The following is a 27,915-nucleotide window of genomic DNA, read 5'->3' as shown; positions in this document are numbered from 1 at the left end:
GATGCGGGGGGGGGGGGGTCCGGGCGCGGCAGCACGTGCCGCCGCCGCCCTCCCCCCCGCCCCATGTCGCAGTTTTCCACCGCAGCGGAGCCGCACCGGGCGGGAGGGGGTGGGAACAGCAGTGCTTCCCCCTCCCCCCTCCCGCTTCCCCCCACGGTACAGGCAGCGACAGGGGGAGAAGATCTGGAGTGGGGAGGTTCCGGCCCGGCAATGTGCCCCCCACCCATGCTAGTGGGGTCCCCCCTAAGCCCCTACCCCCTGGAACAGGAGGGGGTGGGGGGAGGGCTCCTGCAAAAGCCCCGCAGCGCCCGCCCGGCTGCGGAGCGGGCGGGGCGGGAGGGAGGGAGGGGCGCGCCACGCGCCGCAGCCAATCGGAGGCGGTGAGCGAGGAGATGGACGGGTGCGGCAGCCAATAGGCACGCGGGGCGGGGGCGCAGGGCCCTCCCCGCGGTGCGGTATAAAGGGGGGAGCGCGGGGGCGGCCGCAGTCGGTACTTGCGTCGATTCCTTGCTTGTCGGGACGAGTAACCGAGCTGTGACCATGGTGAGGGGGGCACTGCGGAATTTTGGGGGGGTGGGCGGGGGGGGGGGGTGTCCTGTGATAATAGTGGGGAGGGGAGCAAGGGAGTGAGAAGGAAAATGGGGGCGGGGGGAGAGGAAAGAGAGTTTGGAAGGGGGTGGGGGAAACGGACTAGGGGGTTTAAAGTAGAATGGGGTGAAAAGGAGAGGGACAAAAAAGGAGTTGCGGGAGTAAAGGGGGAGCGGAGGGGTCTGGGGGGGTGGAACAGAAGGAGCTGGAGGGGGCGCAGGGGAAGGGAGTGGGGGTGCTGCCCGTGCCACGAGGAGCACCCCTGGGGGGGATGCATAGGATGTGGGAGGGGGGCGGGTGGTCACAGAACCCCATAGAGGGGTCAGCACGTGGTCCTGGGTAGCCCCTGTGACACCCCCCCCACCCCCTCCCGACGGGTGGGGGCGGGGCTCTGTCTCATTTTTGGCGCCCAGCCCCGACCGTTACTGTTCCCGCGCGCGGGAAGGCGCGAGCCACAACCCCTCCCCCACCGAGGGGTCCAGCCCCGCCCCTGCGGCACCATTTTCGTCCTCCCGTCCCCCCAAAAACCTCCTTGTCCCACAATGGGAAGCAGCGGAGCCCTGCGGGCCCCCCGCGCCCCCCACTGTACTCCGGGCACCCGCCCGAGACCGACCCCGCGGAGATCTTCCTGCTCTGGAGAGAGCCCCCATGGGACCCTCCCCCTCCAAACGCGGGGGTGCTGCATCCCTCCCCCCCCGCAGGAGGAATGTGCAGCAGCAGGTGCTGCGGTGCAGGGAGCGGCCGGGAATGTGCTGCAGGGGGAGGGGGCAGCGGCGCACGGACCCCCCCCCGGGGGGTGTGTGTGGGGGGGTGGGGGTGACGCCATCGCGTGGTTTGGGGTGGGTTGGTGCAGTCACGGCTGTGCTCTGCTTCCTCCTCCTCTTCCTCCTGCGGCTCAGCCTCGCCCTGCCATAAAATGTCCTCCCGGGCGCCATTTGGGAGTGGAAGGAGGGTGCTGGGGAGGGGGCAGGTGTCCCCCCCCGGGGCTGTGCTACATGGTGGCTGCGGTTTGCCCTTAAATGTGCCCCTCCCCCTTGCCAGGGTCAGATCTGTGCCTTTCTCACTCAGCCAGGGGTTTGGGGTGGCACCGGAGGGTGGCTCTGGGGTGGGGGCTGCCCCTAGCTGGCGCTGAGCAGCCTCAGGCGTTCTCCCTGTGGCATGAGGGCATCTCCACCCCCTGGCTCCTGGTACGGGGCGGGGGGGCAGCATCCTCGTGGGGTGCTGCAGCTGTTCGGGGGGAGCCGCAGGAGGGGGGGGAGCCTGTGCCATGTGCTGTGCCCCGCAGCGTGAGTGCATCTCCATCCACGTGGGCCAAGCCGGAGTGCAGATCGGGAATGCCTGCTGGGAGCTGTACTGCCTGGAGCATGGCATCCAGCCCGACGGGCAGATGCCCAGCGACAAGACCATCGGCGGCGGGGACGACTCCTTCAACACCTTCTTCAGCGAGACCGGGGCCGGCAAGCACGTGCCACGGGCGGTCTTCGTGGACCTGGAGCCCACGGTGATCGGTGAGCGTGGGGCAGGGGCGGCGGCGGGGCTGGGGCAGCGGCGGCGGCGGTGGTGGCACCGGCAGCGGGCACTAACGGGGCGCCGGGGCTGTGCCTGCAGATGAGGTTCGCACGGGGACCTACCGGCAGCTCTTCCACCCCGAGCAGCTGATCACGGGCAAGGAGGATGCTGCCAACAACTACGCCCGCGGGCACTACACCATCGGCAAGGAGATCATCGACCTGGTGCTCGACCGCATCCGCAAGCTGGTGGGTGCCAGCCCTGCCTGGGGCTGCTGGGTGCCAGCCCTGCCTGGGGCTGCTGGGGAAGGGTCCTGCCTGTGCTGTGCCTCTGGAGCTTGGGGACATCTCCTGGTTCCTGCCACCCTGCTCCGGCTCAGGGCTCTCTCTGGGGTCTGGCTCCTGTGAGGGGAGGCTCAGCCTCTTCTCTTCCCCTTGGCTGGATCACTTCCTGCAGGCAAATCCAGGTCATGCCGGAGGTGAAGTCTGCTGTGGGGGTGAGGTGGAGCCTGTAGGGTGCTGCTGGCTTCTGCCTTGGCAGAAACCTCACTTCACCCTTTTTTAGGGTCAGTTGAGGTTTCTCCTTGGCCTGGACTTTGGTTCTTCCTGACCCACAGCCTACAAGCAGCTGAGCTGAGAGCTGAACTCAGGCTGGGGGTAGCTGAATGGGTGCCCAGCAGACCTTAATGGCTGCTGGCCTCCGGCCCAGGCAGTGCCAGCAGGCTGGCAGCTGGAGGTGGCCCAGCACCCTCCTGTAGAGCACCATGAAGCCTTCCTCCTCAGGGCCTGGGTCACAGTGGGGATGGCCCCTGGAGAAGGAAAGGGCTGAGAGTCCCCTGGTGCGTGGGGAAGGAGCCCCTCTTCCCAGGGCCACTCGTGCCCGTGCCAGGGTGCTGAGGCTGGCAGCAGAGCTGGGGCAGGCCCCTGTGCCCCTGAGGCAGAGCCCCCAGCGGTGTGAGATGCTGGGGCGAGCGCTGGCCTGGCCGGGCAGGCGAGGAGCAGCTGAGCTGAGGTGTGTGGTTGTCTTGTGTCCCCTGTCCAGGCTGACCAGTGCACAGGGCTGCAGGGCTTCCTGGTCTTCCACAGCTTCGGGGGCGGCACCGGCTCCGGCTTCACCTCCCTGCTGATGGAGAGGCTCTCTGTCGACTACGGCAAGAAGTCCAAGCTGGAGTTCTCCATCTACCCAGCCCCGCAGGTGTCCACGGCCGTGGTGGAGCCTTACAACTCCATCCTGACCACCCACACCACCCTGGAGCACTCCGACTGCGCCTTCATGGTGGACAACGAAGCCATCTACGACATCTGCCGCCGCAACCTGGACATCGAGCGCCCCACCTACACCAACCTCAACCGCCTCATCAGCCAGATCGTGTCCTCCATCACGGCCTCCCTGCGCTTCGACGGGGCCCTCAACGTCGACCTGACGGAGTTCCAGACCAACCTGGTGCCCTACCCCCGCATCCACTTCCCGCTGGCCACCTACGCCCCGGTGATCTCCGCCGAGAAGGCTTACCACGAGCAGCTGTCGGTGGCCGAGATCACCAACGCCTGCTTCGAGCCTGCCAACCAGATGGTGAAGTGTGACCCCCGCCACGGCAAGTACATGGCCTGCTGCCTGCTGTACCGCGGCGACGTGGTGCCCAAGGACGTCAACGCCGCCATCGCCACCATCAAGACCAAGCGTAGCATCCAGTTCGTGGACTGGTGCCCCACCGGCTTCAAGGTGGGCATCAACTACCAGCCGCCCACGGTGGTGCCCGGGGGGGACCTGGCCAAGGTGCAGCGGGCGGTGTGCATGCTGAGCAACACCACCGCCATCGCCGAGGCCTGGGCGCGCCTGGACCACAAGTTCGACCTGATGTACGCCAAGCGGGCGTTCGTGCACTGGTACGTGGGGGAGGGCATGGAGGAGGGGGAGTTCTCGGAGGCCAGGGAGGATATGGCTGCCCTGGAGAAGGATTACGAGGAGGTGGGGGTGGATTCCGTGGAAGGGGAGGGGGAGGAGGAAGGGGAGGAGTACTGAAGGGCAGCTTCCTTCTGTCGCTTGTAGCATGTCCACAAAACGTCTGCTTCAAACACTTCAGCTCTCTGTGCACTGAGTGGGTTCAGCCCTGTTGGGCCTGGCTGTGGGGGAGGGACGTGCTTGGCTCTCTCCGATGGGATCCTGTCGGTTTTCCATGTGTCTGTCCCATGTCTGTGAATAAAAGGCTTTTAAGAGGAGCTTGTGGCTGTCGGATACAAACCCTCTGTGTCGGTGCCTGCGGCTGCCTGGCCCCAGCTCGTGGGAACAGACTGTCCTCATTGTCTCCATTGTCCCTGCCCACTGCCTCAGCCAGCGCTTTCCCTGCTCCTCCAGCGCTTTCCCTGCTCCTCGGTCTCCTGGGGCGGTGAAATTCCTGCCTTTGGGGTTGGGGGGTCCTGCAGCTGCCCGTCGTGCTGCTGCTCTGCCGGCTTCCTGGGCTCCCTTGGTGCGGTTCAAGTCCCCATAGGGGCCCCTCCGCGGTGACCCAGCCCTGGGGCGTCTTTGCCCTGCCCCCTTCACCCCTTCTCTGGTATTAAGCGGTGCGGCGGATTAGCGCTGGCCCTGGGATTAATCCTCCCCCCGCTCCTAATCCCGGTTCCTGATGCCCCGGGGGGCTGCGCTGGGGCCGCTTCCCCCTTTGGAGCGATGGGCGGGAGCGCAGGCGCGCTATCAGCCTATCCGAGCGCTCCGCGCAGCTCTCGACCAATGAGCAGCGCTTCATTCAAGCCTGACGTCCAATGGGGGAGGAGGAGGCGGGGTTTGGCGGGGTTCTTTCGGCCCGTGGCGCGGATATAACGCTCGGGGGGCGGGGCCAGCGGTTCGGCCGGACTCGGTGCTGATCGGCCGCGCTCGGCGCTTCCCTGCCGTTACCGGCTCGGTTGCAACGGCCCCGCCGCTCAGCCCCGGCCCCCAGCAGCCCCGCCTGGCCATGCTGGCCGCAGCATGGGCCCTGCGGAGCAGGACACGCTGGCCTTGCGGGAGCAGCTCTTCCACGAGAGGGTCCGCGAATGCATCGTGAGTGCCGGGGGCTGCGGGAAGGGTCCCGGGGAGGGGCGGCGGGGCGAGGGGCTGGGAGCTCACAGCTCTTCGTCACCCCGGGAGTGCCGGGATCTCTAGAAGGCAGCTCTAGGGCCTGGCTGCCGCTGTGCCCCACGCCCGGCCTTTATCGGTGCTAGAGCCGCAGTGGGTCCTGTGCGCTCCGCAGATAACGGGGTCCCGGGGCTGTGCCGAGGCGGGATGGAGCTGTGCCGAGCCCCCGCTGCGATCCCTCTGCTGGGTCCAGCCCCGCATCCCGGCTGCCCTCCTTGGCAATGGGGTCCCACCGTGCCCCGGGGAGCACCGACGGTGCTGGAAGCTGAGGTGCGGCGATGCCAGACCCGGGTCAGACTCTCGGCTCTGTCCCTGTCCCCAGGACGCTCTGTGCCAGCGGAAAGAGTTCCTGCAGAGCCCCCTGGGGCATGGGCACCAGCGGGCATGATCTTGGGGATCGGCACAGCCCGGGTGTCCTGGTCCTGGCATCTCCTGAGCGCCCTCAGAGATGCTACGAGAGGGGTGGCCGAGCAGGCTGTGCCCCGCAGAGCCAGGGCCACCTTGCCACAGCCTGGTTCGGTGCCTCCGAGGAGGAGCTGGTGGCCAGAGCCTGGCATCTCTGCCCCGGAGCCCCCCGAGCCCTCCAACCTTGAGCCATCGCAGGGTCCCACGTCTTGCCCAGGGGCTCCTGTCTTGGCGTAGCCAGCAAGGAGCTTCCTCAGCCTGGCTTCGCTGAGGGTGGGGGGTTGTGGGGGTGCCAGGCAGAGCTCTGGGCTGTAGGGCACAGACTGGCACCTGCAGCCGAAGACTCTTCCCTGGGTGGAAACAGCCACAGGAGGACCCTCGGGGCACTGCCACTCAAGGAGTCCGGGGCTGGGCTGACCTGTGGGGGTCTCTGTCACCACGCCTGGCAGATCCCAGGGACCCCCGTTCAGCCGAGCCCTCCCCCCCCGGGCTGGGCAGGAGGGAGGTGCCAGGGCTGCTCCTCTCCCGCTGTGCCATGGTGGCGGCTTCGGGCGACCTTTCCCCGTCCTGCCGCGTACCCGGTGGGATGAAAGGTCGCCGTGTTCCTCGAACGCCGCCTGCCCCGGGACCACGGCGTTCCGGCGGGGGCGGGAGGGACGCCGGAGCCGGCCTTGACTCAAGGCTGTTCCCGCGGCTCTGCCCGGTGCCGGTGCCAGCTGCGGGCTCGGGGAAGTGGACGGGGGGGGGCGTGGGGGGGGTCCGACCTTCATCTCTCTGAGCCACAGCTGCTGGCTGGGGGCTCTCCCGGTGGTCTCAGCACCTCTGGGTGCAGCGCCCGTGCTCGGGCAGGGCTGGGTGCAGGTGTGGGGTGGAACCAGGGCCAGGAGTGGAGCTGATGTGTCCCGGGGCTGGTGGCATCGCCCGGGGTGGGAGCGCTGCCCCCCAGGCCGTGCCAGCGCTGCCCCCCAGGCCGTGCCAATGCTGCCCCCCAGGCCGTGCCAGCGCTGCCCCCCAGGCCGTGCCAGCGCTGCCCCCCAGGCCGTGCCAGCGCTGCCCCCCAGGCCATGCCAGCGCTGCCCCCCAGGCCGTGCCAGCGCTGCCCATGCCCCTCTGCCCGCAGATCTGTGCCCTGCTCTTTGCCAGTCTCTACATCCTGTGCCACTTCATCATAACTCACTTCAAGAAGCACACAGATTTTGCTGCAGGTAGGAGGGCAGGAGCCACATTCAGCCCCCCCCAGGCTTTGTTCCTCTGCTGATTTTGCCTCCCCCCCCTCCCCCCCGGAGTGTTCCTGCAGTGCTTGGAGCCAGGGGGAGGTGTGGGAGTGGGCAGGGGGCAATGCTGAGGGCAGCTCTGCCTCCCCCCAACCCTCTGCTTTGGGTTCCCCCCCCCAGTGCATGATGATGAGGATGCTGCTGTCAACAGGATCACGTAAGCCTCTGCCCGTGCCACTGCCAGCCCGTGCCACTGCCAGCCCGTGCCATGCCTGCCCACGGTGGGCACTGGCCCTGGGGGGCTGTGGCTGGGCTGTGATGCCCCTGGGCACCCAGGCCCTGTTCTGGAGCTGGCTCTGGGCTCTCTCCCAGGCTGGGGCTCTGCACCTTCACCCTGGCCACGGCCCTGGGAGCTGTCCTGCTGCTGCCCTTCTCCATCATCACCAACGAGGTTCTGCTCTCCTTCCCCCACAACTTCTACATCCAGTGGCTCAACGGATCCCTCATCCACGGTGGGAGCCTGGGGGTGCAGCTGGGGTACCCCAAGGGCTGTGAGTCAGGCTTGGAACCCCCCCTCCAGAAGCTCACCCCCACACCATCTCCCCTCCCCCCCCCTACTTCCAGGCCTCTGGAACTTGGTTTTCCTCTTCTCCAACCTCTCCCTCATCTTCCTCATGCCCTTTGCCTACTTCTTCACCGAGTCCGAAGGCTTTGCAGGCTCCAAGAAGGTAGGTGCCAGGGGGCCCTGTTGGGGGGGTGGTCCCACCCCCTGTGCCCTCCATCCCCTGGCACCTCACTAACTCCAGTGCCACAGGGCATCATGGCCAGGGTGTACGAGACCTCGGTGGTGCTGCTGCTGCTGACCCTGCTGGTGCTGGGCATGGTCTGGGTGGCCTCTGCCATCGCCGGCAACGATGCTGCCAGTCGCCAGTCGCTCTATGGTGGGTGCTGCCAGGGCACAGTGGGTACTGCCTGGGCACAGGGGGCACGGTGGGTGCTGCCTGGGCATGGTGGGTGCTGCCAGGGCACACAGGGCACAGTGGGTGCTGCCAGGGTGCTGTGGGTGCTGCCAGGGTGCAGTGGGTGCTGTCAGGGCACACAGGGCACAGTGGGTGCTGCCTGGGCATGGTGGGTGCTTCCAGGGCACACAGGGCACAGTGGGTGCTGCCAGGGTGCTGTGGGTGCTGCCAGGGCATGGTGGGTGCTGTCAGGGCACACAGGGCACGGTGGGTGCTGCCTGGGCACGGTGGGTGCTGCCAGGGTGCTGTGGCTCTCCTGGCTCCCACAGGGCAGGATCAGGCCCTGGTGCTGAGGGGGAGAGGGGATGCCCAGTGGCCCTGGGCTGACCCTGGCACCTCTGCAGACCTCTGGGACTGTTACCTGCCCTACCTCTACTCCTGCATCTCTCTCTTCGGTGTCCTGCTGCTGCTGTGTGAGTCCTGGGAGCTGCCCTGCTCCCATCCTGCGCTGGGTACTGCTCCTCTGGGAGCCTCCAGTGCCCATCCAGGACCCTTCTGGGGGCACAGGGAGGGGTGGGCTGCTGCCCCCCCCCCCACTCTTCAGCCTCTCCTCCCACTGCAGTGTGCACTCCCTTCGGCCTCTCCACCATGTTCACCGTCACGGGGAAGCTGCTGGTGAAGCCCCGGGTAAGGTCTTCCCCCCCAGCACAATCTGGGGGTCCCTGCCCAGGCTCCCCTGCTGGGCACTGGGTGCCATTCAGAACCCCCTCACCCATCCCCAGCTCCTGGAGGACCTGGATGAGCAGCTGAGCTGCACCAGGCTGGAAGAAGCTGCTGTGTCCCACAGGATCTCCTCAGGTGGGTGCCCAGCACGGCTGGTGGTGCCCAGCGTGGCTGTTGGCTGGCAGCTGGGGGCTTGGGGGCTAACTGGGAGCCCCTTTACCTTGCCAAGTGTCTCCTCCCTGGCAGGCAAAGCTTCCTGCTGGCTGAACCTGGACATGGAGCTGCTGCGGGAGCAGCTCCTCACCATCCGCAGCAGGAGGCGGACGCTGGGTGAGCAGCTTGGCACTGGGGGCAAGCTCAGGACCCCCTGGGCTCTGCCCGGCTTGGCACTGGGGGCAAGCTCAGGACCCCCTGGGCTCTGCCCAGCTTGGCACTGGGGGCAAGCTCAGGACCCCCTGGGTTCTGCCCTGCTTGGCACTGGGGGCAAGCTCAGGACCCCCTGGGCTCTGCCCAGCTTGGCACTGGGGGCAAGCTCAGGACCCCCTGGGCTCTGCCCAGCTTGGCACTGGGGGCAAGCTCAGGACCCCTTGGGCTCTGCCCAGCTTGGCACTGGGGGCAAGCTCAGGACCCCTTGGGCTCTGCCCAGCTTGGCACTGGGGGCAAGCTCAGGACCCCCTGGGCTTTGCCCAGCTTGGCACTGGGGGCAAGCTCAGGACCCCCTGGGCTCTGCCCAGCTTGGCACTGGGGGCAAGCTCAGGACCCCCTGGGCTCTGCCCACCTTGGCACTGGGGGCAAGCTCAGGACCCCCTGGGCTCTGCCCAGCTTGGCACTGGGGGCAAGCTCAGGACCCCCTGGGCACTGATTCCTCGGGAGCCTGTGTCCCCCAGGGGGAGGGTGGGCATGGAATGGGGGTGGGGAGGCTGTCCTGGCACCTTACCCCTTCTCACCTGGGCACTTGTGTCCCCTTCCTCCCAGAGCTGCGGCACCGAGCCTCACCCTGGCAGAGGAACTTGGGCTACCCCCTGGCCATGCTGGGGCTGCTGGCACTGACTGTAAGTGTCCCAAGGCTCTGGGGGAGGGAGGGGGCTGACCCCTGACCCCTGCTTCAGCCACTCTCACTCCCTCCCCACTCCTCCCAGGGCATCTCTGTGCTCATTGTCTGCTTCCACGTCCTGGAGCTGCTGCTGGACGACGCTGCCATGCCCAGGGGCATGCAGGTACCTGGGGGGAGGGGACAGGGGACAGCAAGGGGCTGTGTCCCACCCTGTGCCCGGGGTCTGCTCCCCACCCCCCCAGAACGAACCTCCTTCTGTCCCAGCAGGATGCATCCCTGGGCCAGGTCTCCTTCTCCATCTTTGGTTCCTTTGGAGCTGCCCTGCAGGTGATCCTCATCCTGTATCCTTCGGGTGGACCTCAGTGTCCCCAGCGCTGTCCCCAGCCCTGTCCCCAGCCCTGTCCCCAGCCCTGTCCCCAGCGCTGTCCCCAGCCCTGTCCCCAGCGCTGTCCCCAGCCCTGTCCCCAGCCCTGTCCCTCTCTGTGGCCTCCTTAACACCCTCCCCCCGCAGCTACCTGATGGTCTCCTCTGTCGTGGGCTTCTACAGCTCCCCCCTCTTCACTCACCTCCTCCCCCGGAGGCAGGACACCCCCCTCACAAAGGTGGGAGCCCTGGCCCGGGGGTGCAGGACCCCCCAGGTCCCTCTAGAGCCTGCTCGTGGTCTCCCTGGCTGCTGGCAGAGTCTCTGGAACTCCCAGCCCGGGGAGGGAGACCTGGGGCGCTGCTGCCCCCACCCCAGATTCCTTCCTTCCCCCCCCAGATCATCGGGAACTGCGTCTCCTTGCTGGTGCTCAGCTCGGCCCTGCCTGTGTTCTCCAGGACACTGGGTGAGCTCCAAGGGAGGTGGGAGCAGGGTGACCCCAGAACTGGGGGGTCCCTAGGACTTGGGGGGGGGCGGGGGAGCTGTCCTAACTGTTCCCCCCCCCCAGGGATCACACGTTTCGATCTCCTGGGGGACTTTGGCCGCTCCAACTGGTTGGGGAACTTCTACATCATCTTCCTCTACAACATGAGCTTCGCAGGGCTCACCACCCTCTGCCTGGTCAAGAAGGTCTCCTGGGCCGTCCAGGCCGAGCTCCTCCGTGCCCTGGGTGAGGACAGGGATGTGGGGGACGCAGGGACAACCCCTGGGGTGCCCCTGTCCCCCCCCTGTCCCCCCCGGCTCTGACGTTCTCCCTCTGCCCAGGTCTGCACAAGCTGCCGCTGCCTGTCGCCCGCCGCCGGCCCCTCGGGAAGCCCTGCTAGGGCTGGGGGGGCCAGGGACGTGCCCCCCCCCCGAGTGCAGAGCTGGCCTCTGGTGGCACCTGGCGCTTCAGGGGCCTCAGAGTCCCTCATGGAGCAGAGGTTCTACCTCCCCACCAAGTTCTGCCAACCTGTTGCACTGCTGAGCCTTGGCCTTGGGCTGTGTCCCCATCGCAGCCCCCTCCCCCCCCGGGGCTGTGCTGGCTGCAGTCCCCCCGCCCAGTTTACACTCCCCTGGCTGCACCCTGGGGTGTGGTCCCCCTCAGGGACTGTCCTGGCAGTGGGGTCCCCCCCACACTCTGTGTCACCCCAGGGCTGTCTCTCAGGTCTCTGTTACCTCAGGAGGTGTTTGGAGCAATAAACAAACTTTGGTTTTATAGAACAAAGGCTGAATCTGGGGGGGGTTATTCCTTCGGGGGGGGGGGGGAGGGGAGGGGGTTCCCTACCCATGGGGGTCTCAATGCTTCCACACCCCCCCCCCCACTCCTCAGTTTTCCCTGGGGGGTCATAATTAACCCTACTCCTGCCCCTGAGCCTCTTGCAGGAAGGGATGAGGGACACCAGGGGGGCCTGAATTTCTTTGGGGGGGGTGGGTGGGGAGGGCTGAGTTGCCCCCGGCGAGGGGCATGGGGCGGGGGGGGGCAGGGGGGTGGTCCGACCTCTACGGTCATCGGCAGGGGGGGTCCCCGCGGCCGGAGCGGAAACTGCCCCAGGAACCGGCCCCCCACCCATCCTGCCCCTCTTGGGGCTGAGCCAGGCTGCCCCCCCCCTACCCCACGACGGGGGTGGGGGTCAGGATGCCCTCCCCTGACCCCCCCCCCCCCGGGCCTGGGCCGAGCAGGAAGCGCAGGAAGCTTGGTTTATATTGCAGGAAATGAGGCCATCGGTGCCCGCGATTTCCCCGCGACCTGCTCCCCTCCCAGCCACCCCGGGGCTGGCACCGGGGCTGCGGGCGGGGGGCAGACACCCCCCGGTCCGCTCCCACCCTTCCACCGCCCCGCTCCTGCCTCCTGCCCTCGCCGAGCCCGCGACACCCGTGGGTGCTTCCCCAGGAGCTCGGAGGGTGCTAAGGGTGGGGCCGGGCGGGGGTCCGCTCCCGGGGGCTCTGTTCCCGGGGGTGCCCTGCTCCCATCGGTGCCCCTGTCCCGGGGCAACCCGGAGCCAGCCCCGGGAGCGCCTCCATCCTTGGCGGAGCCCAGCCCCGGGGTGCCCCGGTCCCGCCGTGCAGGAGGGGACAGTCCGGGGCAGGGCAGCGCGGCGGGGGCGGCCCCGGGGGATGTGGCCGCTGCCGCCGCCGCCGCCGGGGGCCGGGTCCGAGGCGGGGCCCGACCGGGCTGCCCAGTGCCGGAGCCGAGCGGCTGCAGGTGGGGGCAAGTCGGCCGGGGCGGCTGCGGGCAGCGCGCGGTACCGACCGGCGCCCGGGGGAGCCGGTACCGGCGGCTGGGCCAGCAGCAGCTACCGGTACCCGGAGTCGGACCGAACAGGTGCTACCGGGGCAGTGCCGAGAGGCGATTCCCAGAGGGAGCGGGGCTGTGCCGGGGAACAGAGCAGGTGCCGGTACCGGCGGCGCAGCGTTAGGATAACGGGTGTCCCCGGTGCCAAGGGGCAGCGATAGGAGAGGAGGGGTCGGAACCGGAGCCGGGGGGTGGGTGCCCGGTCCCGAGAGGCGGCGACAGGACTCGGGAGAGGTCCTGGGACCAGAAGTGCGGCATTAGGGCCAGGACAGGGGGTGTCCCGGTACGGGAGAGGGGAGCGGGCAGAAAAGCCGGTACCGGCGGGCGGGGTCCGGAAGGGGACTGGGGGCAGAATCGGGACGTGGCTTCAGGTCTCCGTTCCGGTCCCACGGCAGTCCCAGGAGCGGGGTCCAGGCGCAGGGTTCCCGTGCCAGGAACTGGGTGTCTGGCGCCCGGTGCCGGTACGCAGCCGTCGGAGGGTTTTCCCGAAGCTCGGACTGTGTCGGGGGGTCCCCGGGGCTGGGGTATCGCAGCAGGCGAGGGGGTGCCGGGCCCGTGAGCGCGGAACCAGCAGCGGGGGAGGGCTGTCCCGAGTGGGTGACGGCACCAGCGGGGGAGGGGGGGTTGTCAGTCCCGGGCGGCCGCGGATCCCGCAGCTGCGACGGGACCGTGGGTGTGAGAAGGAAACGGCACCGACCCGCCCCTGGCACCGCGACCCTCTAAAAACCCCGGAGCCACTGCACCGGGACCATGCCCGCCCCGGCCGCCTGTGCCCCTGGCGACTGAACGGGGCCCGCGGCGTTAACGGGGCCTGGCGGCCGGGATGCCCCGGCGGAACCCGCTCGCCTTCGGCCTGCTCGTTTGCCTGCTGGCCGCTCCGGTGCTGGGCTGCGGCCCGGGACGGGGCCCGGTGGGGCGGCGGCGGCTGGGGCGGCGGCAGCTCTCGCCGCTGCTCTACAAGCAGTTCGTGCCCAACGTGCCCGAGCAGACCCTGGGGGCGAGCGGGAAGGCGGAGGGCAAAGTCCTGCGGGGCTCAGAGCGCTTCAGGGACCTGGTACCCAACTACAACCCCGACATCATCTTCAAGGACGAGGAGAACACAGGGGCGGACCGGCTCATGACCGAGGTGGGGGCTGCGCCCGGCCCGGCCTCGCTCCCGGGGGCGCGGGGGAGGAGGGAACGAACGGGCGGGAGCCCAGCGACCTTCCCCGGGGGGCACCGACTCTTCCCGGGGTGCACTGAGCCCCCCGGGGCAGCCCTCTGCCTCGTCCCGGTCTCCGTCGCCGTTCCATGGCCCGCGGCGGAGCAGCACCGGAGCCCCGTGAACGGACGGTCGCTCCACGTTAAGGACCTGACGTCGAGGTTTAAAGAGGCTGGGGGCGCCTGGGGTGCTGCCGCTGGACCGGGGACACGGGATACCGGTGGCTCCGCTCTCCCCCTACCCCGGGGCAGCGCCAGCGGGGAGAGTGCAGCCCCGGTACCCGGGGCGGGTGGATCTAGGGCGACGGGAACTCGGGATGCTCCGCGCACCCTCCGGGATGCTCCCGGTTGCCATGGCGAGGGGCGGCCCCGCGGTCGCCATGGCCACAGGGGATGCTCCGAGTGGTCCAGCCGGCTCCCGCCGGCCGGGGCGGCGGGGGTGGTGGGGCCGGGACGGCGGGAACCGGCGGGGCCGCGGGCACGGAGCCGGCCCGGGATGCGGGCGGCTGAAAGAGCCCTTTGTGGCCGTGCCGGCATTCCCGGGGCCTGAGGTCAGTGCCGGGCTGGAAGCGCTCATTGTCGCTGGGCCGGGCCGGGCCGGGCCGGGCACATTCCTGCCCCCCCGCCGCTACTGCCCCCCCAGCTCAGCCGAGCCACCCCGGGCCCGCGGCCCCGTGCTCCCGGGAGCAGCTTTGTCGCTCGGGGGAGCGGGGGACACCGGGGTGCGGAGGGATACTGTGACCTCAGCGGCTCCCGGGGTGGTGGTGGGAAAAGAATGAAGTTCTGACCCCTGCACCCCACACCACTGCCGCCGCCGCTGCTGGGGAAAGGGACCCCGAGGTCCCCGGACCCCCCCAACATCGTCCTCAGCTCCGGGCACCGGAGTCACAGTTCCCCCCCATGGTGCCCCTCAGGCCCTGCTTCCCTCCCTGCCCTGCCGAGCGCCACCCCCCCGGGGCCGCTCTGGGCCTCAGCTCTGGTTCACGGTCAGCTGCTTCCCCAGCCCTGCCCCACAGCCGCCCTCAGGTTAATCAGTCATGGCCATGGCCGTGGGGAAGGTGACACCGTCCCGTTCCTGTCCCGGTCCCCTGCCCGTTCTGCCCGGCTGCCCAGCAGCACCCCGGGGCACGTTAACGTTCAACCTGCTCCCAGGCAGGGAGTGTGGGGGGGGGGGGGGCGAGCAGCTCTACCACATCCCCCTCTGTGGCCGGTGGGGGACACCTCACCTGCCCCCCTTCAGGTCCCACGCAGGCACACCATCCATCTGCAGGACCCCCCCCGGAGGGGACCAGGCACTGTGGTGGGTCTGGGGGTGACCCCGCTGCTGGTCTGTGTCGTTCCCCCCCTCTCCCTCCCCCCCCCAGCGCTGCAAGGAGCGTGTGAACTCTTTGGCCATCGCCGTGATGAATATGTGGCCGGGGGTGAAGCTGCGGGTGACAGAGGGCTGGGACGAGGATGGGCACCACCTCCCCGACTCGCTGCACTACGAGGGAAGGGCTCTGGACATCACCACTTCCGACCGGGACCGGCACAAGTACGGCATGCTGGCGCGCCTGGCCGTCGAGGCTGGCTTCGACTGGGTCTACTACGAGTCCAAGGCTCACATCCACGTCTCCGTCAGGGCAGGTACCGCGCAGTGGGGGCCGCCAGCCCCATGAGCAGCTCATCCTGTAGCCCCACGGCTCCCCCCCGCTCCCCTGCTCCACGCGGGATGCAGCCCTGCTCCAGCTGGCGTCTGGTCACCGTGGGTTCAGCCTGCCTCTGGCTCCAGCCCAGTTCCCCCCCAGGGCCCTTTCCAGCCCACACATTGACCAACCTCCCCTCTTTTCCCCTCCAAATGTTGCCTCGCTGGAGCCACCCTCGTGGTTCAGCTCCCGGTGTGGGGTAGGTGAGGGTTGCTAAGCCGGTGGGGGACGGTCACAACCCAGCCGGTGCCCCCCCCAGCCCGGCAGCCGCTCCGGGCCGGCAGCCTCCATCCTGCCCAGAAATGACAATCGACAGAAAGTGAAAGTGGCCGCAAATGTCACCGTCCCCAGCCCCGAACAAAGGGCGTCAGTGCGGGGCGGACAAAGGGGCCCTGCAGCACCCAACCTCCCTGGGAGCTCTGCGCAGGAACCGGGCTGGGCGGCGGGGGGGCTTCGGAAAATCCCCCGCTCTGTTCCGGGGGTGTTCTGGGGGGCGGGTGGCTCCACTCGGCACCCCTGGAGGTGGTGGCTTGCGGAGGTGACCAGCGAGAGAGGGGACCCACGGCGTTCTCCTTCCTCCCCCCCACCAGATAACTCCCTGGCCATCCGCACCGGCGGCTGCTTCCCCGGCCACGCCACCGTGACGCTGAGGAGCGGCGAGCGCCGGGGCTTGGCCGACCTGCGCCAGGGCGACTGGGTGCTGGGCGCCGAGCCAGGCGGGCGCCTGGTGCCCACCCAGGTGCTGCTCTTCCTGGACCGTGACCTGGCCCAACGAGCCTCCTTCGTGGCCATCGAGACGGCCAGCCCCGCGCTCCGGCTGCTCCTCACCCCGTCCCACCTCATCTTCGCTGCCCGCGGCATGGCCAACGGCACCGCCGCCGCCTTCTCGCCCGTCTTTGCCCGCCGTGTGCGCCCGGGGGACGCGGTGCTGGCCCACGGGGCCGGCGGGCAGGGCCTGCGCCCCGCGCGGGTGCTGCGGGTCTCACGGGAGGATGGCGTGGGGGTCTTTGCCCCCCTCACCTCCCACGGGACCCTGCTGGTTAACGGGGTGCTGGCATCCTGCTACGCCGTCCTGGAGAGTCACCGCTGGGCGCACCGAGCCTTCGCCCCACTCCGCCTCTTCCACGGGCTCCTCTCCCTGCTGCCCGCCCGCCCCGAGGCCGGTAACGGGACGGTGCCGGAGGCTGGCATGCACTGGTACTCCCGCCTGCTCTACCGGCTGGCCGGCGGCATGCTGGCCCCCGAGGCTCTGCAGGCCTAGGGCTCGCTGGCCCCCCAACTTACCACACACTGGAAGCGGGGGGCTCTGGCCCTGGACCCCCTCCTTGAACCCAGGGAGGAGGGGTGAGGGCACCCCTGGCACTGCCGGGGAGGTTTGGATGCCTCTCAGCTCAGTGCTGCCCAAGGGCAGTGGAGACAGGGTGCCATGGAGCGGCCCAGGGCACCTGGGCTTAGCCCCCTCCCATGCCCAAGAGCCCCCCCAGCAGCACTGCTGGGTCCCCTGCCCTGGTCCCCCCCCCTCTGTCCCTGTATTTATTGCTTTATTAACAGCTATGCAGGAACTGGGGCTGCTGGGCCCTGCCAGGAGGGGCCAAACCCAGCCCAAGGGGGTGATGCCAAATCAGCCAAGCACCCAGCTGTGTCCCCCAGCTCTGGCTCTGGTCCTCTGGCACCCGTGGCGCCCTTGTCCCCATTCTCACGCCGCAGGGTGGGTGGATGGGGAGGAGGGGGGGGGTCTGCTGCAGGCACCCCCACACCAGACCTGGCTCTAACTCTGCTAACTGCTAACCTGCCCTGCTTGAGAGTTTTATTTTTCTATTTATAAATGGTAATATAAATGCCCCTGGTGCCCACCCCCGCCCTGGCAGTGGGGCCAGCCCCATGGGGCAGGGGGGGCAGCCTGCTTTTAACCACTTCTGGTTTAAAAAAACCCCAATCCAACAAACCACCAAAAACAAAGAAAGGAAATGCTCCTATTTAATTGTTTGGGTGAATAAAGAGAGTCTATGGCCCTCTGGGTCCACGGCTGGGACTGGGGGGTGTGCAAGGAGGGCTGGGGTTAGGCTTCCTGGGGGATTGGCTTGTTCCCAGGGCAAAGAGGGGTTCCTGGGGCTGAGCATCCCGGGGGACTGGGGTATCCCCAGGGCAGCCAGGGGGTTCTCAGGGCTGGGCATCCCCTAAAGGGCTTGGAGTGCCTGAGGCTGGACAACCTCTGGCACTGTGGAAGTCCCTCAGGGCCTTGGGGTCCCTGGGGCTGCGCATCCCCGGGGGCAAGTTCCCCTGGCTAGGCATCTCAGGGGACCGGGGGCCCGATGCCGTCGGGGTGTCGGGGGTCCGGAGGTGAGTGCCGGTGCTCCCGGTGGTGTCCAGGCTGGGGGGGTGAAGGATCTCCCCCCTCCCACCCCGCTCAGCTGAGCGGCCACCACGTGGCCTCGGCCGTTCCCTCCGTTTTCATGAATGGAGCCCCTTCAGGCAGCGCGCATGCGCGTCCCGCAGGACACGCCCCCTCCGCCGCCTTCTGGCCAATGGAAGCGGGCGGGCGGTGTTGTGGTCACGTGGAGCCGCGGCTGTAGTGGCGGCGGCTCCGCCCCCCAGCGGCGCGGCGGGCGGTTTATAACGCTGTGTGCCGCGCCCGCCCGTACCGCCCCTACCATGCCGCCGGTTCGCTACCGGAAAGTGCTCATCCTCGGGTACCGCGCGGTGGGTCAGTACGGGATTAAGGAGGGGGGAGCGTGGGAAGGGGCTCTTCCCTCTGCCCCGTGCGGCTCGGGACGCGGGGGGCCTGACCTGGGGTGGTGCGTGGGAACGGGCTGCGCCACGGGGCAATGCCGAGGGCTGGGGGGGTGCCGGGGCTGGCTGTGCCGAGCTCCTCGTGGGTGCGTGGGAGGGTGGCTGTTTAACGAGGTACTGAGGGGAGCTGGGGATGCACTGGGTGGCTGTGCCGGGCCCCTCGTGGTTGCCTTCCGTGGTCTCAGAGCATGGTAGGTGCCTACCTCAGGTGGGGGCCATGCTTAGACCTAGACACCCATCCCGGACCGTCCCTCCCCCATTACCTCTGGGATGCCTCCCCTGGGCTCCCTCGGGCTCCCCTCTGAGACTGGGTCCAGGGAACCCCGCGGGAGAGGATGGTGAGCGTGGGGGTGCTGAGGCTGCTCCCCTCCCTCGGCTGGGCTCCTACCCCTGCCCCGGGGTGATGCTGAGATCCCGGTCCCCAGCCCTGTGCTTTCTGCCTTCCGCCAGGCAAAACCTCCTTGGCTCACCAGTTCGTGGAGGGGAAGTTCGTGGAGTGCTACGAGCCCACGGTGGAGAGCAGTGAGTTTCACTTGGGGGGGAGGGGGGGCTGCCTGCCCGGGGTCCTGCTGCTCCCATGAGGCTGCAGGTGATAAGGACAGAGGTGTTCCCACCTCTAGGCTGTGCCCCAGGGGCTCTTTCCTCTGGAGCAGGGTGGAGGGGACGCTGGCGCCTTCTGGGGGCGGGTGGGGGTCGTTTCCGGGCAGCCCCTGTTGACCTGGTGTCACCTCTGCAGCCTACAGCAAGATGGTGGTGGTGGGCAAGGACGAGTTCCAGCTCCAGCTGGTGGACACAGCCGGGCAGGTAACGCTGCGGGGGGGGAGGGGGCAGGTCCTGAGGCAAGGTGGGGGTGAGGGGCTGCTGCCCACAGAGCCCCCCCCCCCGGCATGGGTCCTGCCCCCCCATCTCCAGGACGAGTACACCATCCTCCCCCACTCCTTCGTCATCGGCATCCACGGCTACGTCCTGGTGTACTCAGTGACCTCCCTGCAGAGGTGAGGGTCCCTGCACTGTCCCCAGGGCCCTCTTGGGGCTGGGGTCCCCTTGACGTGGTAGTGGGGGACCCCTGTGGGGGGGGCAGTACCCACACCTCCCCTTCTCCCCCAGCTTCCAGGTGGTGAAGACCCTTCACAACAAGCTGTATGAGAGCAGGGGCAAGACGCGGTAGGTGCTGTCCCCTCCTGGGCACGGGGCCTGGGGGGGTTGCCCAGGGGCACAGGGCAGTGCCCAGGGAGGCTGCCCTGGTCCTCACCCTCCCCCCTCCCTGTGCCCACAGCATGCCCGTGGTGCTGGTGGGGAACAAGGCAGACCTGTCCCTGCAGAGGTAAGGAGGGCTCTGGGGTTGTGCCCCCTCTTGCTGTCCCTTATGTGTGTGTCCCCCCAACCCTGAGCACCTGGTGGCCTCATCCTGCCTGCCCTCTGCTGTCTCCAGCCGGGAGGTGAGGACAGATGAAGGGAAGAAGCTGGCAGAGTCGTGGGGAGCCATCTTCCTGGAGTCCTCTGCCAAGGAGAGCCAGGTCTGGGTGACCTCCCCCCCTCCCCCCCAAGGCTGTGAGCGGGGTCCCTGGGGTGCCAGCGCTGATGTCCCCTTGTCCCCAGGTGACCCAGGGGATCTTCACGAAGATCATTGAGGAGATCGACCGAGTGGACAACTCCTACGGCAGAGCCAGTGGCTGCCGCCTGGTGTGACCCCCGGGATGGGGTCCCGTGGGACCTCCCTCTCCCCAACCCCCACCCTGGACCACAGCAAAGGCTTCAGGGTGTGACTAGGGGGCTGGGGGTGGGGTGGGCTGGAGCCACATCGGTGCTGCTGCCGTGCAGGAGCCTTCACTTTGCACAGTCTGTGGGACTCACAAAGAGCTGGGAGGGGGGCTGAGGGGGACCCCATCCCAGCTGGGGAGCACCCCCCTGCCCTTTCCTGCTGCTGTTTCCTCTCTCCCCCTCCCAAGCACACGCACAAGGACACACCGGGCCCTCCCCCAGCCGCCGCCGGGGGCGCGGGGAGCCGGGGCTGAATGCCGGTGTTGTTCCCGGCGGGTCCGGTGCTGCGCTGGCAGCCGCTGCTCGTGGGAGTCGCGGCCGCGGGGCTGGAACAATTAAACTTTGTTTTGTCTATCACTCCCTCCCCCCTCAGATCGCGGCCGGGGCGGGGGGGCGCTGCTCCTGCTCTGGTGGGGTGGGGTAAGAAGGTGAGGCAGCAGGGAGGGGTCCCCCAGTATCCCAACACTGGGCTCCCCCCCTCGGTGGAGCTGAGCAGCCTGGAGGGGGAGGGTGGTCTGCGGCCCTCATCTCCCTGCCCCACGCTGGGAGCTGCCGCCCGGGCTGGGGGCGCTGGGGAGAGCTGTGGGGTGCCTGAGCCTGGCTGCGGTTCTCCGTGTGGCTTTATCCCCACCCAGGCAGGCTAATTGCTGCTAATTACACAATTAAGGTAGAAGAAGGGGGGTGCTGGGGTGGGGCTGCTCGCTGCCCCCCAGTGGGTGGTGGGAGGGGGAGCAGCTACCGAAAGAGCCTGCGGGGCTGGGGTCTGTGTTCCCCCCGGACCTTGAGTCTGGGGGTGCCCGGTTGGGGTTGTCCCTTAGGACGTCCTTGGGAAGCCCGGGGCCGAGGGAGTCCTGGATTGTGACCGAGGGGTCCGAGACCCTTCCCCTCGCCCTGGAGCGGGGTTCCCCCGGGGCGGGCAGTCCCCACTTCTGACCGAGACGGGGACCAGGACCGTTCCCGTCTTCCCGGAACGGAGTTCCCGGAGCCAAGGGTTGTAGGACGAGCGAAGGGCTACCGCAGGCCTTTCCGTGCGGCTTTCCGGTACCGGGAGAGGCCGCGGCTTTCCGGCTTCCCTCCCCGTGGGCGCGGGAGCCAGCACCGGGCGCGGCGGCTACGCCGGAGAGCGCCGAGAGAGGGTACGGAGCCCTCCTTATGGCCACCTCCGGTCCCGGTAGGGGGCGGTCGGTCAGGGGCTGGGCGGAGCCTCCGCCGCTCCTCGGCCCCGCCCCGCCGTGCCCACGTGCGCGCCGCGCGCCCGGCGCCGGCGGGGTTAAGCTCGGCGGAGGGATCCCCCTCCCGGCAGCGTGCGCTGCGGCCCGCGCCGTCACCGTCACACCCCCCGCGCGGGCCGCAGCACGCGCCGCGCACCGTCTCCCTCCGCCCGAACCCCCCGCCGCCAAGTAGTGCGGGAGCGGCGGCGGCGGCGCTCCCCCCTCCCCGGCCGCGGGCCCCCCCCCACCTAGGGCACAGCGCGGCGGCTCCCGGTGGGGCGGGCGGGGCGGGGCGGGGCGGGGGCGGGCGGCGGGACCTACTTTCCTCTGGAAATGGCCGCGCCGGGGAGCACCGTCCGCCCCGCGCCCCGAGCCCCGACGGCGTAGGGCGGCCGCGGGGGTAAGAACCGGCCCGGGGAGCGCAGCGGCGGGGAGGGGGCGCGGACGGGGCTCCCGCGCGGCTCGGGCCCGGGGCTCCGCGGCCCCGGAAGGGAGAGGCCTCGCGTTAGGCCGCGCCGCCTCCGCCGGGCCGCGCGCCGCCGCCTCCTCCCGGCCAGGCCTCCCCGGCCGCCGGGCCCGGAGCGCGGCGCTCCCGCGCCCCGGCTGCTTTTGTGCCCGTTACCGGCACCGGTACCGGCGCTGCCCGCCGCGGGGGGAGCCGGTGGGGCCCGGGCCGCCGCGCCGCCGCCGGAGCGCAGGTACGGCCGGGCCCGGCGCTGCGGGGCCCCGGTGCCGGTGCCGGGGTAGGCCGGGACGGGTCGGAGCGGCGGGCCCGGGCGGCTCGGTTGTAGCGGGGAGGGGAGGCGCGGCCGGGGGGTACCGGCGGGGGGGGGGGCGGCGGTGTCCCCGCGCGGTGCTTCAGGTCCCTCCCCGGGGGTCGCGGGCAGGGCCCCTCCACCCTGCCCCCCCCGGCCCCGGTGCACGCCGCGGCCCTCCCGCACAGGGCTCAGCCGCCCCGGAGCGGCCCTAATCCCCCCGGGATCACCGGGGAACCGGCCGGGGGAAGGGGCCGCCGCCATCACCGCCGGGCCCGGCCCGCCCCGCGCCGCCCGGGGGGCTCCCCCGGACCCTCCTCGGGGGGTTTCGGGGGGCCGGGGGCTGCCCCAGCGCCTCCCCCCCGTCCCCGGTGTCCTGGGCTGCGTGCTGGGGGGGGCGTCCCGGGCCCTTTCCCCACGCGTGGCTCGCAGCCGGTTCGCTGCCCTGTGCCGGTCGCTTCCCTTCCGCCGCCTGAAGCCCCCTCGGGTTTTGGGGTGCACCGAGAGGGTGGTCGTGGGGGGGGGAGGGACTGTGCCTGCCTTCAGGTGTGGGTCTAGGGGTGAGTCCCGTGTCCCCCCCCCCGCATTCTGAGACCCCCCAGCGCTGGCTCCTTGCCGAGCCTGGGGAAACTGAGGCACGGGCCGGGGGGAAGCCCCCGGGTGGGGGGCGCCACCCCCAGCCCCTCCCTTTGGCCGCTGCACCCCAAATCCCCCCCGGCCCTGCGCTGGGAGCCGCCGGGGGGGGGTTGGCTTTGCTCAGGGTTCTTTATTCCTCTCCCACCCCCAGAGCTGGTGCTGGGGGGGTGGGGAGGGGTCGGGGGGGGGGTGCTCGGGGGTCCCGGTGACCTCTCGGTGCGTAGCGGAGCTGGGGTCTCCCCCTCCCCACCCCCTCCCCATCCCGCAGGGTTTAATCGAGGTCACGAACCCCCGTGGGAACCGGGGCCGTGCCGGGCATGGCTGCGTCGCTCCCACCCCGAGCCGGGGGGGGCCGTGTGGGGGGAACCCGGGGCGGGGCAGGGGGCGTTGAAGGTGACACAGGAGCCCCCCCCGGAGCCTGGAGGGACCACCCGCTCGTGGCAGACCTTAGAGGGTGGAGGTTGAGACCCTTCCCCCCACCCCCCCAGCCCAGCCTCGGGGGGCGGCCGGGGGACGCTTTGCTGTCCCCGGGGTGGGGGGCGGCGCAGGGCTGTGGGGGTGACTCAGGGCTGCTGGGGGGGAGTCTGGGGAGGGTCTCCTGTACCCCAGTGCTGATCTTGTCCCCGCCCCCAGCCGCGGGCCTCCCCCGAGGGTCGCCGGAGGCAGGATGGAGGAGCAGAGGCTGCCCAGCGAGGAGAAGGACGCAGAGGCTGCCGGTGAGCGCCGGGCAGGGGGCTCCGGGGCGGGGGGGGGGCTCCGGTGTGGGGCATCCCCCTCCCCTGGCTGCTCGCTGCGGCCCCCCCCAGCCTCTGACAGCCTCTCTGCCCCCAGCCCATGGGGCTGTGGCCTCGGAAGAGATGGGCAGCGGGGAGGGGGACCCCCTGAAACCCCCCGAAGAAGCTTCTGCGGGGCTGAAGCTGGAGAGCAAGGACACGAAGGGACCCCCCCCGGCTGGCAGGTGGGCACGGGGCGGCAGGGGGCGCTGGGGGGGAGGGGGGACGTGGAGCTGGGGGTGGGGTCCTGACACCCCTCTGTGCCCCCCCCCGCAGCACCCCCCCTCGCCGCTGTGCCCTCTGCAACTGTGGGGCCTGGAGCCCGCACGGGCAGCAGGAGCTGCAGCGCTTCGAGCCGGCTGCCGACTGGCACCAGCAGCTGGCAGGGCACCAGCCCAGCCCCGGGGGGCCCAGCCAGCCCCCCCCGGAGCTGGAGCCCCAGGTGGGCGACGACCTGGCACAGGTTGGCTTCTCGGAGCAGGTGACTCCAGCGCAGCTCTTCGAGCCCACAGGTGAGCCTGGTGCTGGCGCCGGGGTGCCGGTACCGGGGTGCCCATCCCGCCCCCTGCAAGGCATCTGTGCCCATCCCGCCCCCTGCAAGGCATCTGTGCCCATCCCGCCCCCTGCAAGGCATCTGTGCCCATCCCCCCCCTGCAAGGCATCTGTGCCCATCCCCCCCTCCCGAGGTGTGGGTGCCCATCCCACCCCCTGCAAGGCATCTGTGCCCATCCCACCCCCTGCAAGGCATCTGTGCCCATCCCCCCCCTGCAAGGTATCTGTGCCCATCCCCCCCCCCTGAGGTGTGGGTGCCTATCCCACCCCCTGCAAGGCATCTGTGCCCATCCCACCCCCTGCAAGGCATCTGTGCCCATCCCCCCCCCGAGGTGTGGGTGCCCATCCTGCCCCCTGCAAGGCATCTGTGCCCATCCCACCCCCCCTCAGATGCCTGTGCCCATCCCATCCCCCCCCCCTCCCCGAGGTGCCTGTGCCCCCAGCTGAGCCCCTGCTGCCCCTTTGCCCGCAGGGCACTGCTGGGCCCACCGCTGGTGCGCAGCCTGGGCAGTGGGGCAGGAGGTGGCCGGAGCCGGGGTGGGCACCGCTGTTTTCTCAGGGATCTCACAGGTGAGGAGGGGTCTGCCGGGGGGGGTGGGGGGCTGGGGGGGCCGAGGGCGGGCAGGGGGCACTCAGCAGGGTCTCTGCCTGCAGAAATGTGAACGCTGCCAGCGGGCAGGGGCCTCCATCCCGTGCCGGGCAGCAGGGTGCCCGCGGCTCTACCACCTGCCCTGCGCCGCCGCCGCCGGCTGCTTCCAGGCCCCCAGGAGCCTGCGGCTGCTGTGCCCTCAGCACCTGGCACAGGCCCTGCAGATGGGTAGGTGTGGGCCGGGGGGGCACCCGAGCCGCTGCCCAGGGGGGCTGCCGGGCGCCCCCCTCACCCCTCGCCTCTCTCCCCGTGCCCAGAGGACGCCAGGTGCGCGGTGTGCCGGGGCCCGGGCGAGCTGCGCGACCTGGTGCTGTGCGCCGGCTGCGGGCACCACTACCACGGCGCCTGCCTGGGCATCGCCCTGGCGCCGCCGCGGCGCTGGGGCTGGCGCTGCCCGGAGTGCAGAGTGTGCCAAGCCTGCAGGTGAGGCCCCGGCCCCCCGGAGGGCGCGCGGGGAGCGGGGGGTGGGCGCGAGACCCTCACCCCCTGTGCCCGCCCCCGCTGCAGGCAGCCCGGCGAGGACTCGCTGCTGGTGTGTGAGGCTTGTGCCCAGGGCTGGCACAACACCTGCCTGGAGCCTGCCCTCCGGGGCCTCCCTGCCGGCTCCTGGCACTGCAAGGTGGGTCCTGCTCTCGCCCAGCTGGGCAGGGGGCGCCCAGCCCTCGGCCCCCTCCCTCCTGACCCCTCCCCCCCCGACCTGCCTGTGCCCCCCCAGAGCTGCAGGCTGTGCTCAGGCTGCGGCCGGTGCCCGGCGGAGCCCAGCCCTGGCTGCCGGTGGTCCCAGAGCCCCTCCTGGCTGTGCCAGGGCTGCCAGCAGCGCTGTGCCACGCAGGACGCCCAGGGGAGCCCAGCACCAGCGCCGCAGCCCCCCGCCCAGGGGTGAGTGGGGACTGGGGGCGTGGGGTGGGTGAGGGGCTCTGTGCCCTCGCTGGGGGGGGCAGGGCTGAGCCCCACTCCCCTCACCTGGTGCCCCTCCCCCCCCAGGTTGGCATCCCCCCCCCACAGCGAGCCTGAGCCGGAGCCTGTGGGCAGTGAGGAGGAGACGCAGCCGGGGGGGGGACCCCGGGGAGGCCTCCCTAGGCCCTGGCAGGGCTCCTCCTGCCGACCCCACCCCCGGGGAGGCGCCCCCTGACGTGGAGCCCCCTCCCCTCCTGGAACCCCCTGATGTGGAGCCCCCTCCCCTGATGGAGCCCCCCCACGTGGAGCCCCCTCCCCTCGTGGAACACCCTGACATGGAGCCCCCTCCCCTCGTGGAACTCTCTGACATGCAGCCCCCTCCCCTCATGGAACCCCCTGACGTGCAGCCCCCTCCCCTTGTGGAGCCCCCTCCCCTCATGGAGCCCCCTGACGTGCAGCCCCCTCCCCTCGTGGAGCCCCCTGACGTGCAGCCCCCTCCCCTCATGGAGCCCCCTGATGTGGACCCCCCTCCCCTTGTGGAGCCCCCTCCCCTCATGGAACCCCCTGACGTGGAGCCCCCTCCCCTCGTGGAGCCCCCTGACGTGCAGCCCCCTCCCCTCATGGAGCCCCCTGATGTGCAGCCCCCTCCTCTGGTGCTGCCCTCTGAGGAGCCCCCACCCCCCATGCTGCCCCCCGAAGAGCCACCCCCTGACCAGCTGCCCCCTGAGAGCCCCCCCCTGGACGAGCCCCCCCTCGACCCTGCCCCCCTCAAGGAGCTGCCCCCTGCTGAGCCAGCCCTGGAGGAGCTGCCCCTGGCTTCCCCTCCCTTCGAGGGGCTGCCCCCCCCCCACCCCGCTGCTGGAGGAGCTGCCCCCCAGCGAGCTGCCCCCCGAGCCCTCCCCCCTTGAGGAGCCCCCTCCCAACGAGCTGACCCTTGAGGAGCCCCCCCCCAAGGAGCTGCCCCCCAGCCAAGCCCCCCCTGACCAGCTGCCCCCCGAGGAGCCTCCCTCCGAAGTGCTGCCCCCCGAGGAGCCTCTCCCTGCTGAGCTGCCCCCTGCAGAGCCCCCCCCCAGCCAGCTGCCCCCCCAGGAGCTCTGCCAGGAGGACCTCAAGCCCCCAGGTAAAAAGAGGACCTCTGGGGGGGGCTCCCATGGGTGCAGGAGTCCCACAGCTGGGTCCTCTCCCAGCGCTGCTCTTGGGTCACCCTCCACCCCCTCACCCCCATTCCCTTCCTTCATGTCCCCTTGGGGGCCCTGTTGGCACAGGGCTTGCAGGGGGACCCCCGTGCTCCCCTCACCCACCAGCCCCCCCCGCAGGTCTCCTGCCCGAGGTGGCCATGGCAGAGGAAGCTCCAGCCCTGGCCCCCGAGCTGCCCCCCGAGGAGGAGATGGAGCTGGAGCCGCAGCCTTCGCTGTGCCCTGAGGCCGCTCCCCCGCCCCCAGCTCCTCCAGGTGGGTCTGGGGCTGGGCTGGGGGCTCGGGGGGGGGGGCGCCGGGGGCTGTGTTGTCACTGTGCCCTCTCCACACCCCCAGACCTCCAAGCTGTCTCTCCTGCCCACCCCCCAGACACCGAGGAGGAGGAGGAGGTGCCCGAGCTGCCCACCCCAGCCCTGCCCGGGCCCCCTGGCAGCCCCCCCACCGCCATGGACACCGAGCCCCCCCCCGGCTCCCCGCCGCCCCCCCTGGGCTCCCCGGCCTGCAGCCCGGCCCCCGCCAAGCCCCCCGAGGACGAGGAGATGGAGACGGGCGGCGAGGGGGAGTCCCCGGGCAGCCCCCCCGCGGCAGGGCTCCGCAGCAGCCCGGCCCAGGAGCTGGGACCCTCCCCGGGCCCGCCCGAGGAGGAGGAGGAGGAGGAGGAGGAGGAAGCTCCGAGGCTGGAGCGGGAGGGCGCCGGCGGCAGCTCCCCCCCCCTCAGCGAGGAGGAGGAGGGCCGGGCCGGGGGGGACCCCGAGGCCAAGGGCTCCCCCCTGGCGCTGGAGGAGCTGCGCCCCGGCACCCCCATGGAGGTCTGCGGCGCCGCCGGGAAGCTGCCGGGCGGGGGGCAGGAGGGGGCCGCGGAGCCCCCGGCCCTGCGCCCGCGCCCGGACCTGCTGCACGAGATCTCCAACCTCAGCCAGGGGGACACCAGCAGCAGCTTCCCCGGCTCCGAGCCCCTGCTGGGCTCCCCCGAGGGGGGGGGGGTCGCTGTCGCTGGAGCTGGGCCCCGGCCTGCAGAAGGAGGAGGCAGGGTCCCTGCCCCTGGGCGCCGAGACCGACGACTCGCTGCTGTTCGAGCCGGGCCCCAAGGGCGAGGGGGAGCGCGAGAAGGGGCGGCGGCGCGGCTCCCCGGGGCGCTCCCGGGGCAAGCAGGTACGGGGGGGACCCCCCGGGGCTGGCCTGGGGCGGCTCACAGACCCCTGCCCCTTCCCCCCACCTGCCCCTGCCCGGGGCTGTGCCCCCTGCCCCTTCCTAGAGCTGTGCCCCCTGCCCCTGCCTGGGCCTGGGGCGGCTCACAGCCCCCTGCCCGGGGCTGTGCCCCCTGCCCCCTCCCAGAGCTGTGCCCCCTGCCCCTGCCTGGGGCTATGCCCTCTGCCCCTTCCCAGAGCTGTGCCCCCTGCCCCTGCCTGGACCTGGGGCGGCTCACAGCCCCCTGGCCCTGCCCCTGCCTGGGGCTGTGCCCCCTGCCCCTTCCTAGAGCTCTGCCCCCTGACCCTGCCCGGGCCTGGGGCAGCTCACAGCGAGCCCCTGAGGCACCCTGCCAGGGCTGTG

The 27,915-nt window shown here is 70.6% G+C and overlaps 5 protein-coding genes across 5 annotated transcripts in view; all 5 read left to right on the top strand.

Annotated features, from left to right (window-relative positions):
• Window positions 1–420: 420 nt before the first annotated feature.
• TUBA1B (tubulin alpha 1b) lies at window positions 421–4,316 on the top strand. The gene is made up of 4 exons (XM_054177406.1): window positions 421–543; window positions 1,874–2,096; window positions 2,197–2,345; window positions 3,139–4,316. Exons 1-4 carry the CDS (start codon window positions 541–543, stop codon window positions 4,117–4,119), a joined length of 1,356 nt encoding a protein of 451 aa, XP_054033381.1. The 5' UTR covers window positions 421–540; the 3' UTR covers window positions 4,120–4,316.
• Window positions 4,317–4,940: 624 nt separating this feature from the next.
• Window positions 4,941–10,836, top strand: LMBR1L (limb development membrane protein 1 like). The gene is made up of 17 exons (XM_054177481.1): window positions 4,941–5,133; window positions 6,734–6,818; window positions 7,008–7,044; window positions 7,200–7,339; window positions 7,452–7,555; window positions 7,642–7,768; window positions 8,191–8,259; window positions 8,409–8,473; window positions 8,569–8,644; window positions 8,756–8,839; window positions 9,485–9,561; window positions 9,649–9,726; window positions 9,831–9,904; window positions 10,075–10,165; window positions 10,324–10,390; window positions 10,493–10,654; window positions 10,750–10,836. The coding sequence occupies exons 1-17, from the start codon at window positions 5,062–5,064 to the stop codon at window positions 10,806–10,808; spliced, it is 1,467 nt and encodes a 488-aa protein (XP_054033456.1). The 5' UTR covers window positions 4,941–5,061; the 3' UTR covers window positions 10,809–10,836.
• A 1,747-nt stretch (window positions 10,837–12,583) lies between these two features.
• DHH (desert hedgehog signaling molecule) lies at window positions 12,584–16,517 on the top strand. The gene is made up of 3 exons (XM_054177413.1): window positions 12,584–13,385; window positions 14,824–15,085; window positions 15,735–16,517. Exons 1-3 carry the CDS (start codon window positions 13,083–13,085, stop codon window positions 16,403–16,405), a joined length of 1,236 nt encoding a protein of 411 aa, XP_054033388.1. The 5' UTR covers window positions 12,584–13,082; the 3' UTR covers window positions 16,406–16,517.
• Window positions 16,518–17,796: 1,279 nt separating this feature from the next.
• On the top strand, window positions 17,797–19,623 carry RHEBL1 (RHEB like 1). The gene is made up of 8 exons (XM_054177458.1): window positions 17,797–17,848; window positions 18,385–18,456; window positions 18,671–18,738; window positions 18,847–18,929; window positions 19,042–19,098; window positions 19,211–19,258; window positions 19,367–19,451; window positions 19,534–19,623. Exons 1-8 carry the CDS (start codon window positions 17,797–17,799, stop codon window positions 19,621–19,623), a joined length of 555 nt encoding a protein of 184 aa, XP_054033433.1.
• Window positions 19,624–21,080: 1,457 nt separating this feature from the next.
• The window catches only part of KMT2D (lysine methyltransferase 2D), a 33,781-nt gene continuing 26,946 nt past the window's right edge, over window positions 21,081–27,915 (top strand). Inside the window, 13 exon segments of the mRNA XM_054177327.1 lie at window positions 21,081–21,306; window positions 22,931–23,013; window positions 23,129–23,255; window positions 23,347–23,582; window positions 24,095–24,192; window positions 24,277–24,439; window positions 24,529–24,694; window positions 24,779–24,807; window positions 25,256–25,958; window positions 26,047–26,288; window positions 26,485–26,619; window positions 26,701–27,337; window positions 27,339–27,516. Of these exon segments, the coding sequence (XP_054033302.1) occupies window positions 22,965–23,013; window positions 23,129–23,255; window positions 23,347–23,582; window positions 24,095–24,192; window positions 24,277–24,439; window positions 24,529–24,694; window positions 24,779–24,807; window positions 25,256–25,958; window positions 26,047–26,288; window positions 26,485–26,619; window positions 26,701–27,337; window positions 27,339–27,516 (2,763 nt within the window). The 5' untranslated portion in view covers window positions 21,081–21,306; window positions 22,931–22,964.

This window comes from Dryobates pubescens, chromosome 40 (assembly GCF_014839835.1).
Source record: "Dryobates pubescens isolate bDryPub1 chromosome 40, bDryPub1.pri, whole genome shotgun sequence".
NCBI lineage: Eukaryota > Metazoa > Chordata > Aves > Piciformes > Picidae > Dryobates > Dryobates pubescens.
This window is presented reverse-complemented; position numbering and strand designations above follow the sequence as displayed.

Coding starts and splice junctions, on each gene's coding strand:
- TUBA1B (XM_054177406.1), top strand. Junction 2,097..2,196: donor CCTGGAGCCCACGGTGATCG/GTGAGCGTGGGG, acceptor CTGTGCCTGCAG/ATGAGGTTCGCACGGGGACC. Junction 2,346..3,138: donor TCGACCGCATCCGCAAGCTG/GTGGGTGCCAGC, acceptor TCCCCTGTCCAG/GCTGACCAGTGCACAGGGCT.
- LMBR1L (XM_054177481.1), top strand. CDS start 5,062: ATGGGCCCTGCGGAGCAGGACACGCTGGCCTTGCGGGAGCAGCTCTTC. Junction 5,134..6,733: donor AGAGGGTCCGCGAATGCATC/GTGAGTGCCGGG, acceptor CTCTGCCCGCAG/ATCTGTGCCCTGCTCTTTGC. Junction 9,562..9,648: donor TGGGGCTGCTGGCACTGACT/GTAAGTGTCCCA, acceptor CACTCCTCCCAG/GGCATCTCTGTGCTCATTGT.
- DHH (XM_054177413.1), top strand. CDS start 13,083: ATGCCCCGGCGGAACCCGCTCGCCTTCGGCCTGCTCGTTTGCCTGCTG. Junction 13,386..14,823: donor CGGACCGGCTCATGACCGAG/GTGGGGGCTGCG, acceptor TCCCCCCCCCAG/CGCTGCAAGGAGCGTGTGAA. Junction 15,086..15,734: donor CCACGTCTCCGTCAGGGCAG/GTACCGCGCAGT, acceptor CCCCCCCACCAG/ATAACTCCCTGGCCATCCGC.
- RHEBL1 (XM_054177458.1), top strand. CDS start 17,797: ATGCCGCCGGTTCGCTACCGGAAAGTGCTCATCCTCGGGTACCGCGCG. Junction 18,739..18,846: donor TGGTGGACACAGCCGGGCAG/GTAACGCTGCGG, acceptor CCCCATCTCCAG/GACGAGTACACCATCCTCCC. Junction 19,452..19,533: donor CCTCTGCCAAGGAGAGCCAG/GTCTGGGTGACC, acceptor CCTTGTCCCCAG/GTGACCCAGGGGATCTTCAC.